Below are 10095 nucleotides of genomic sequence, written 5' to 3'. Positions count from 1 at the left end.
ACAAGGCTGAGGACCTTGCGTGCTAGTTACCACTGAGATGGTGAAAGCCATATTACAGCAACAACAACGTCAACATAAAAACACGGCATCCGTACTTTGTGTTAGAAAGAAATAAGTGGCGGTTACAATATCTACTAGACCAATGACTATCTTAAGGCAGCATTATCAAAACAGTATGTCATGAACCAATATGATCTCTATAACACGAAATAGGTAAAAAAATTTAGCTCTGTCAAAATATTTACTACTTACTTCGGTGCAAAAGCTATCTGTGCTCTCCTGGCTCCGACAGATCGAGTATACAATAGACCGTATAAAGCATTACCTGCAAATCCCCACAGACGAGGAGAGTTCTCACATAACTCGCAATGGCTGTCGCAGTCAACGAAAGGTGAAATATCGTAAAATTTTCTTTAAAAAAAACGTGGCGCCAGCACCGTACAATGTAGAAAAGATGTCTTCAAGGGAGAAGTTATCATTCCATTCTCAAATGGGACAAGTGTTCTCAGCTATGTGGCGGTTTTATTTGGGTGAGTTTACGTCATTGATGTGAAAGTGTCGGAAGCTGCACCCTTGATGGACCTATTGTTCTCTGGATGCAGTGTAACTGCAGTATGTGTTTTGCGTTTGCAACAATTCATCTCCAGTTCAGCTTATGGTTTAACAATCGCCTGCCTGACCCAGGGATCGTCTGCATTTGCATGGAATGCCACACTTTCACCTGTATTGTAGCCAAGTGCAAGACCACGCCCACAACTTTCATATTGTACGGTAATTGTACAATTCTAATAACTCCCCTTTTGACATTGACATGGCTCAAACTCGCAGAGACGCTGTTAACTTAGCGCTCAGTATAAGGTCAATCTACCTGTGGAAAATTTCACAAACCTTAATTAACAACGAATAGGGGCCTATATGGTAATGTATACATTGCATGATTCCCTGGAAGTCATCCAAAGTATAGATATGTCAGACTGTCAATGCCAGCTTCGGTAAACCATTTCATTACAGTAATTCAGCTTTACAAACCTTTGAATCAAATATTACAAGTTGAACCAAAGTCCACTGTGTTTTGAATTTGAACTACCAGTAAGATGATAGGCCACAAACAAGTCGTCCCGGTCAACACAGACCTTACGTCATCACAAATTTAAAAAAATGACAATACATAATATAGCCTCAGTTATTTAGGAAGAGAGGTGAAAACAAGCCCAGACGGTCACAGATATTTTTTCTCAGGTGCTTGGTAACTCTACTTCTAGTAAGGAATTCTTACCAGGCCATGGAATGCGCCATGTAGAACATTCGAATAAACAATCACGTCACTCGTAACCTGTGCACGTATGATTATAAGTTGAAGTAGGGTTCAGGTGAAACATACGTGTCCTGAGGTTATACCAATAACTGGTTCCTGATTGGATAAAACTGATAACATAGCGACGCTTTCGATTGTCTCAAGGTGTGTGATTTCGCTTACTTTGAACTGCAATATTTTGGTTGTGCAACATCAAGAAAAGTAAAAGTTATGCTTTGTAGACTGTCTGTGATATACTACATCGATGCATTTATACCCTTGGCCTGGTGTTGCCATTTCTTCTAATACATTTTAATAGCTTTTCCAGACAGAAATGGATTTACTTTTGTGCGAGTAATAAACGTCATATTCTCTTCAATCCAAGTGAGAAATTTACAAGCACTTTTTGTTTTGGATCTCAAAGTTTAGTTTAATTAAACTACAGTTTTTCCATTATTGTCTAACTTGTGTGTTGCGTATGTGATACACCGGTGTTTATTCCTGAGTTGTATCAAATGCAAGACTTTCAAGAAGTTAGCTCAAGAAGTTAGAATTGTTCTTGCCATAGTTGATTGGCCCTAGTTAACCAAAAAAGTCATAGGCATCAGTCCTGCTCTTGCTGGCTATATGTGGATTTAAAGAGTTACTCCAGTCTCAAAACCTGTTTGTCTTAAAAGTTGACCTCTTCGATGGCCTGATCAAATTGATATAGCCTCCACCTTGATATAGATCCGGAGATCTGGGATCAGAGCCAGGTCAGTCATACCAAAGACTTCAAATGTGGTACATGGTGCCCGGCACCCAGAGCTTAGATAAAAGAAACAGGTCTGGTTGGCCTGGTGTCAGTATAATGTGACTAGGCGGGGTGTCATATCTGTTGTCTTCGGCATGAAACTTCAGTTGTGGCAGGACTTTGGTGGCAAAAAATTCACTCAGCCACAAGAAGACACAATATATGTACACACACCTAATGACTCCTTGTCATGACTGAAAAATTGCCTAGTAAGATGTTAAACCCTAAGCATTCATTTATTCATTCTTAAAAGCTGTGTTAAATGATAAGGGCTGAGGTAGTCTGAATTACTTTCCTTTGTATAAATTGTCAAACAATTGCATTGTATTAAAGTCGCTGTTGTTAGTGTTGGAGGATATAAAATGGAACGAAAAATTTTCTGTTGATTCCAATTTTTCCTCGTGTGACATCATGCAAGAACACTTGACGTCACCTGTCACTGATGTATGACCACAAATAACTTCGTACTTTCAAATGCGCATGATGTTATTCTAGCATAACTGCGTTACTCGACGTCATATCTGCTTGATTCATCATCACACAAGGAATATTTTCATATCACATCGGGAAAATTTCATGCAGACTGCTGAGGATTTTGTTTTTGATGAGGACTTCACTTAGAGCAGTTAAATAGTGTTATTCAACAAAAATCTGTGGTGAACTGTGGTGTTAGTTCTATACCACAGGGTTGTATCATTTTAGTATTACAATTCTGTCAGCAGTCGGTAGATGGTTTGGGCTTCCCCTGGTTTCCTCTCGCCATAATGCTGGCCACCGTCGTATAAGTGAAACATTTTAGAGTACGGCGTAAAATACGAGTGAAATAAGTGAATAAATAAATAATATTTCCACCTAGTTTCTCTTGGGACTGAAGTAGCATTTTAGGTTAGAACATTTGCCATGTACCTGGTGGAAGTGGTTTACTCTGGGTTGTTTGGTTTTCTCCACCTATAAATCTGACAGTTGTAGTGTAAGTGAGTACTGGTGGGTGGGTGGGGGTGGGGTTGGGGGGCACAGTGTTCATCACAAATCAGATAAATAAAGCATTCAGTCTGAATGAATTAACATATTATGGTGATGTTATAGCAGAAGTACTGCGCATGTAGTGTAAACCATAATCAGTTATGGCAGTCAGGCATAGTATAATCTCCCCTGTGTCATTAGCTACTGGTAGTTGTATCATCATTTTGTCCAGGAACACTCGGCCTACAATACATTTTATAATTCTTATAGGTGGGAAATCAAATTGTATGTTAGATTGCTAAGATTTTACATGTGCATATTTTGTTACCAGGTGTGACAAGCCTCATTTGGGTATTTCCTTGGCAAGTGGAATCTCATTTTGATCCAGCTCTCAGACAGCTAGCAATTGAAGTTCACACAGTGCGGCCCACCTCTGTAGATCTCAGCTGGACCACTGTGCATGCAAATGCATCAGAGCTGCGAAACTCCGCCCAGTGTGAGGTCATCATCTGGACATCCATCATTGATGGACGTGAAGTCTTGGAAAACTATAATCTTCAAAATCATCTCATTCATATCAAATATTTAGAAGAGAAAACACAGTATGCATTGTTCCTAAGTTGCCGTGTGAATGGGACAGCCTTGCACAGCAATGTGGTGGATTTTGTAACAGGTAAAGTATCACCCTGAAACAGCATTCAGTGGATGCAAATATTTTTATCATGGTCATTGTACATTTAGCTTCTCTATAAGTCAGTCATGCGTTAAGATGTTTTATTTTCCTGTCAGCTACTCATTTAAGGGGTTACAATATAGTTCTATGTCCTAAATCCTTAACAAATGTGACAAGTAAAATATAGCTGTGCTATATGGACAGGATGACATCATTCACATTATAATGAGACTGCTTCGGTGGCCTGATGGTTAGAGCGTCTGCTTCAAAGTCAGGAAACCTGGGATCAAACCCTGTTCAGGTCATAACAAAGACTTTAAAATGGTACTCCCTAATGCAGAATAATGACCCAGGAACCTCTTACTACTGCGATCGCTGTGAGTTTGTCGAGCTCCTCTCCGGCCGTAAGTGGGAAGGTCTGCCAGCAACCTGTGAATGGTCATGAGTTTCCTCTGGACCTCACCCGGTTTTCTCCAACTATAATGCTGACTGCTGTGGTATAAGTGAAATATTCTTGAGTGCTTCGTAAAACACCAATCAGATAAATAAATTAAAATGGGACTTGTTGTTGTCTTGCTTGGTGCTCAGCATTAAGAGGTCAGAGCAAGGAGAGAGGACAGATTGTCCTGGGGTTAGTATAATACGACTGGTTGGGGTGTCATGCCTGGTGTCTTCGGCCTGACATGTAGTTATCTCTCTTGGAAACTCTCTCACGTCATCGGTAAGATTTGTGTCTCTAAATGACAATCCTAATCAAACAAGATGGAGAAATTCTGAACAATGTAACAAATAATGAATGATGCTTTGAGACAAATAGCATTACTTACATAGTATATAGACCGATCATTTCCCAACAGCTTCCGTTTCAGTTCGGTCCATACAGCTTGATGTTGGGGACTAGCCAATCCATAGAATGTAATACGGCTGAAGAATTTGTCCGTAATTAGCCCATGACTGACTTGGACAACACTGTCTTGTATTGTCACACCCTTCACTGTCAAACATTGTCTTGAGAATGTTGTAGCGCGTCATTGAATGAAAAAGGAATACTGCATTTCATCTAAAGTTTGGCCTATGTCAATTAACTGTCAGAAGTTCATACTTTTGATGCCAACCCTTGTTGAAGTTTATCTGACCCCAGAAGTTGGATTATTCAATCAGAATCAAGCAGATTGTGTCATCTGAGAAAGACGGATTTCAGGTGAAATAGAATAATTTCATGCAGATTTTGTATTATATAGCTCACTGAGGTATTCTTCACTTGTCAGGAAGCCAAACCCTCCTGCCTACATCTTCCACATCTTCATCCAACTCCATCAATGGCAACCGTGGTGATGATGCTTCTCTGGAAGAGCCCCTCCGAAAGGAGCTGAGTTACACCGGGGACGAACCAGAGGATGCCCGCAGCAACAAACCAGACAGCCCTACCATCTACAAAAATAAACTCAACGCCTTCTCCAACGTCCTTGATGCCACATTGGGCATCATCTTTGCTGTGTTTGGTGGTGTCGTGGCCTTGGTCACTGGGTGCTATGTGTATAAGGGATGGCAACGAAGACAGAGATTCCATAGGTTTACAAGGTAAGCAACCAAGCAGGCTACATGTATTTTAATGAGCTAAGAACTGCACTATTCGACTTATAGGCAAAGAAAACACTAACATGGCTTGTATGTTAGAAGAAAGACTATTAAACACTGTCCATAAAAATAGTACGATTTATATTTTTATTTTAGAATTTTTTCAATCTAGTTGAATGCATTAGGTTCCAGGGATAGAAATTAGAAGTAAAGCCAGCAGGACAATTGTCCTTTTAATCTCTAAAAGTTACCGGACATTTCTGCAACTCACAGGACAAAATCTCTTTGCACTGGGCTTTTGGCTGATATAGGAGTAAATGCACTGTGTACTTAGTTTTGACATGCATCTACTTTAATAACTGACCAAGGGTGTTATTTGCAGTTACTGTAATTTTCACACGTGGTGCAATAGATCGCTTACAGCCTTCCTTGAAATATCGTCGCGTAGCTGATGTTATTAGATTAGCTTCATTGCTTGGGTCGGTTCATTAGTCAATTGCTTGGTAAACCCAAATTTAAATAGGCTGGTCGATTTGAATGATCAATATTTTTTTTGTTTCTCTGTCAATGACGACCATATTCCTAGAGTTGCACTCCTGTCCCTGTGAACTTCACGTCACAGTATGCGCCTTGTGTCTCTTTGCTCAATGAAAAGCCACAGAAACAGGGTAATTTTCCTGACAATGAAAGTCTTGTATAGGAAGTCTGGTGTCTTTTATAGAAACGCGATTTTCTAATGAAGTGATGATTTGAAGTAATTTGACGTTTTCTTACGAATCAAAGGCGTCGCTATGAATCCACTCGAACGCCAGTTTTGGAGACAGATGGAGGTAGCAAAATTTCATGTACGTGCAAAATTTCATCACCAAATATTCAACCGGACACTTGTCTGTGCTGCACATAAATTTTGACAGACAAGACCATTTTTTTGCCGCACATATCCGAGAAGTCATTGGTAAGTTCGAACCCCGGATTCTATGGTAGCCTTTTCTGACCATATTGGGGCGAGTGCAGTCACGTCCGATTTTTGCCACTTAAGATACATAGACTGTTAGATTTCCTCATTCTAGATATACATGTATATACATATGGAACTATAAATGCATTTGCCTAATGGATCTTGAAACAAAGATTTTCAAGTAACAAACATGGATATGACGTCATTGAGATAACTTCTGGCTTACTACACAGAATCACAGACAACCACAGAATCTGACATTTTAAAACCATTTTACTCAGATAAAAATTCTAAATATTTTCTAAACTATATTTCTGTACGGTGTTTAATGGTCTTTAATCTGATGTACTTGTGCTTCAGTTTAGTGTTTTCAATTTAAGTTAAATTGCCAAAGGTTGGCCATTTACCCAGATCATATTCATTGTTTCCTCCCACCATCATGCTGGCCGCCATACTACTGAAATATTCTTAAGTATGACGTAACACACCAATCAAATAAATGAACCAGTAAAACTGTCGTTGCATACATGTATTTATTTATTTCATTGTTTCAATTTTTTACTCATGTGATACTTGTCAGTTTTGTGGACAGAGGAAAATGGAGGTAAACATTCGACCTTTGGCAAAATGCTGACAGACTTTCTCAAATGTGACGTACAGATTTGCATAATGTTGATGAAAGACAAAGGTCTTCACCGTCAGTATATTGTGCAGGCAGCTGTGAAACGTTGTCGATTGCTTATTGTCATGAAGGCGACACAAGCATTGAAGGCAGGGGAATCTACAAATTGTGTCTCCATGGCCACTACTGTTTGTCAAAGATTCGAAAAAAACGTCCTTGTGGCCACACTGTTTCCATTTAAAAATGTTATCAGTAGTTTATGGCATAGGGCACCAATCTGTCGAACAAATGAAGCAAAACTTCATAGTCTCTTTTGTATTGGATGGAGTATTTCTGGAGTATTAAAAAATGAATACATATATTAATTGCTGATGATGCGAGGCATGATTCTTAGGGTGATGGTTCAAAGCCAGATGCAGTCTCAACCAAGTTTAGGATTTAGAATCTCTGCTGCTCTAATTCCTCAACATTTTCGCATATGAAAAAACAACTTTCAGTGCAATTTATGCACCTTTTTATTTTAATTTTGGAGACAAAACTATATTGGTTGAGTTATATCAGTCTATGCAAAATTGCGCTCTCAGAATATGCAAACCGGCGAAAAACTTGAGGCATTAGAGTATACCAAAAAGCTGTAAAGCTTGATAATGATAACACAGTAATTAAAACTGCATTCTAAATGACACCCACTGGTCTAACCTAATTTGTTTTATATTGCAGGCATAGAGACAGCTCTGATCAGTTTGACATCATCCAACAGAACATTTCTGAAGTTTTCTGATGACAACAGTTCTCACCCCATGCTACATCTCCCTAAACACACTTACATATACTCCACTGCCACAGACACCCACACCCATACCCTGGCCCTCACCTTTGTCACATCCATGTATATAGGCTTGTTAATATGCAGTAATAGTCTGTGATATATTGTTAAAAACTCAGATGATGGTTATTATTAACTGGCTCTGCTTCACAGAACGATTTCAGTGCTACTGGTACCATCCTCTGAATGGTGTATTAACTATATGTAGTTGTTCATGGCTGAGATGAAAAGTGCTGGGTGTTAAGGCATTTTTATGAGAATGGATGAGTGGGGTGAGGGAAGTTGTTTTTGTTTAATAGCTTTGCTCGTAGACACGAGGCTGCATTAAATTTTGTGTTTTCGTGTGACGGAGTAAGACTTGCCTCTGAGTGCAGGGTTGCTGATGTGAATTTAAAAATGCTTCGGTGGACCCTGTGTGTGTTCGACGCTCTTTTCCTGGTTCCTCCTCGCTAGGGGTAAATGTAATAGAGTGTGCTATCTAGCTGGAGGGAATTTCCCTAACCCAAAGGTAGCTGGTTCTAATCTCCAGCTGGTAAAGTCCTGTCACATTTATCTTACATGCATACACAGGTTAAATGCTCTGTTCAGGTCGCATGTTGAATTTTTAGTTAAAGAAATATTGCTAGAAGCCCACTTTTTTTTTTTGCAGTTGTTGTTATGAAACCTACATGAACAAACGTATGAATAGGGTGTGTCATTCACAGAAATTCATTACTACATATCTTTGAGGATGAGCACTCCATGTTGTTATGTAAGTGTAGGACATGGTGTGGTCTTACATGGAGGTCAGTCTTCATCTGGACATATTGGCCCACACCAGACATTGGCTACATTTCATGGTGTTTCTCTGCTCAGTAGAAAGAAACCAATATGTGTCATATTTGATTAATATTCAGAATTTTTGTTGTAATTATGTATATATATATATATATGTATATATATATATATATATATATATATATATATATATATATATATATATATCATGTATAGTGCTTACATAACAATTACCAACAGATCTGGCCTGTAAGATATTGAGGTATTCCAGTGAAAGAACACCACATGTGTTTTTCATCCAATCACTCATAGCATTTTTGCACACATAAGGCTCTAAGCTTGTAAAGATGACTTCTGAAATTTACCATTACCTTTTCAGTTTTAGTCTGTAAGAGATTTAACTATTTAAAGGTTTATAGCATAAACTTAGAAGCGGGATCTTGATGGAAAAAAGCATCAGTAATGTTGTGCACAGATATTATCAAAGTGGAAATGTCTTTAGTTGTTAATCTATGTAGACATCTGTATGTAGACTGTTCTTTGCCAAAGATGAGTAGGGTGAGCAGGAATTACATGTAACATGTTGAAATTCCCCCCCCCCCGTTATTTTTTGGCAAAAATCTGAACATAATAAAAATGGGAAGAAACAGTCACCTGTATATTTAATGTTAAATGTTTAGTTTATGTGTCAGTTTTAATTTCAATACAGCTTCACTTGATGTTGTTTGATCAAATCTTGTGCTAGATATTAACTGTAATATGGTCCAGTAATATCCATCCAAAAAAAAAAATATATATATATCAATGAAAATGTCCAATTATGCATTCATGTATACATATATAAATATGGTATGCGCACCAGAATAAGTAACAAATTGTGTATGCAGTGTGGTGATTAATACCACCAGTGTTAATATTGATTGTCCTATCACAATTGTTTGTTGGTTGTACACTGAGTCTTCTGTGGAAAGTGGAGCATCAAAAAAATAATGTACTGGTAATGTCATAGTTACTTGTTTTGCTTGATTTTGTCCGAGTTCTGTTCATCTCAGGAAGAAGTCTCAAGGTTAATTGAGGAGGTAGGATAATATCCCTTTGAAGTTTCAGTAATTAACATTTTTTGACATTTATCTTGTATTTGCCAGCTATAAAAATACACATTTTTGGGCGAACTTTTAAGTCAAATACAGTAGGTGACATTTTGCAATTATTGCCTGACGAAATGATGATGAAGTTAAGTAATTGTGCCAGCAAATGTCCATATTATCCAACTGGAAAATTGTGTGTTAATTGACTGATGGCAGCCAACATCTGGCGTTACACTTCTGCTGTGCTTTCAGCATGTGTCGTTAGATAACCCACAAATACACAGTCCACCCATTATCATGCACTATAGAACCTGTGTGAAATATCTTACAGGAAACACTGTAATATCCAGGTAGTCGGAAATAGGACACTAATAACAGCTGCCGCTCTCCAGAGTATATACATGTTGTATAAACAAATTGCATTTTGACTGCTCCAGTCTGAATTGTAGCTAACTTGTACAGGAAACACCAGTATTGGTGTCTTTCTTACATGTAATTATCCAGGCTGAGAAATGCTGTGTGA

The 10095-nt window shown here is 38.4% G+C and overlaps 1 protein-coding gene across 1 annotated transcript; it reads left to right on the top strand.

Moving 5' to 3' along the window:
- The first annotated feature begins 388 nt into the window (after window positions 1-388).
- On the top strand, window positions 389-8542 carry LOC135471681 (uncharacterized). The gene is made up of 4 exons (XM_064750993.1): window positions 389-530; window positions 3382-3723; window positions 4992-5304; window positions 7602-8542. Exons 1-4 carry the CDS (start codon window positions 455-457, stop codon window positions 7660-7662), a joined length of 792 nt encoding a protein of 263 aa, XP_064607063.1. The 5' UTR covers window positions 389-454; the 3' UTR covers window positions 7663-8542.
- Window positions 8543-10095: the final 1553 nt, after the last annotated feature.

Source organism: Liolophura sinensis, chromosome 7, assembly GCF_032854445.1.
Source record: "Liolophura sinensis isolate JHLJ2023 chromosome 7, CUHK_Ljap_v2, whole genome shotgun sequence".
NCBI classification, from domain to species: Eukaryota; Metazoa; Mollusca; class Polyplacophora; order Chitonida; family Chitonidae; genus Liolophura; species Liolophura sinensis.
This window is presented reverse-complemented; position numbering and strand designations above follow the sequence as displayed.

What these genes read in the sequence shown, in the direction of transcription:
- LOC135471681 (XM_064750993.1), top strand. Translation starts at nt 455, where the DNA reads ATGTCTTCAAGGGAGAAGTTATCATTCCATTCTCAAATGGGACAAGTG. An exon ending in TATGTGGCGGTTTTATTTGG is followed by an intron (nt 531 to 3,381) that starts GTGAGTTTACGT and finishes TTTTGTTACCAG; the next exon opens with GTGTGACAAGCCTCATTTGG. An exon ending in TGTGGTGGATTTTGTAACAG is followed by an intron (nt 3,724 to 4,991) that starts GTAAAGTATCAC and finishes TTCACTTGTCAG; the next exon opens with GAAGCCAAACCCTCCTGCCT.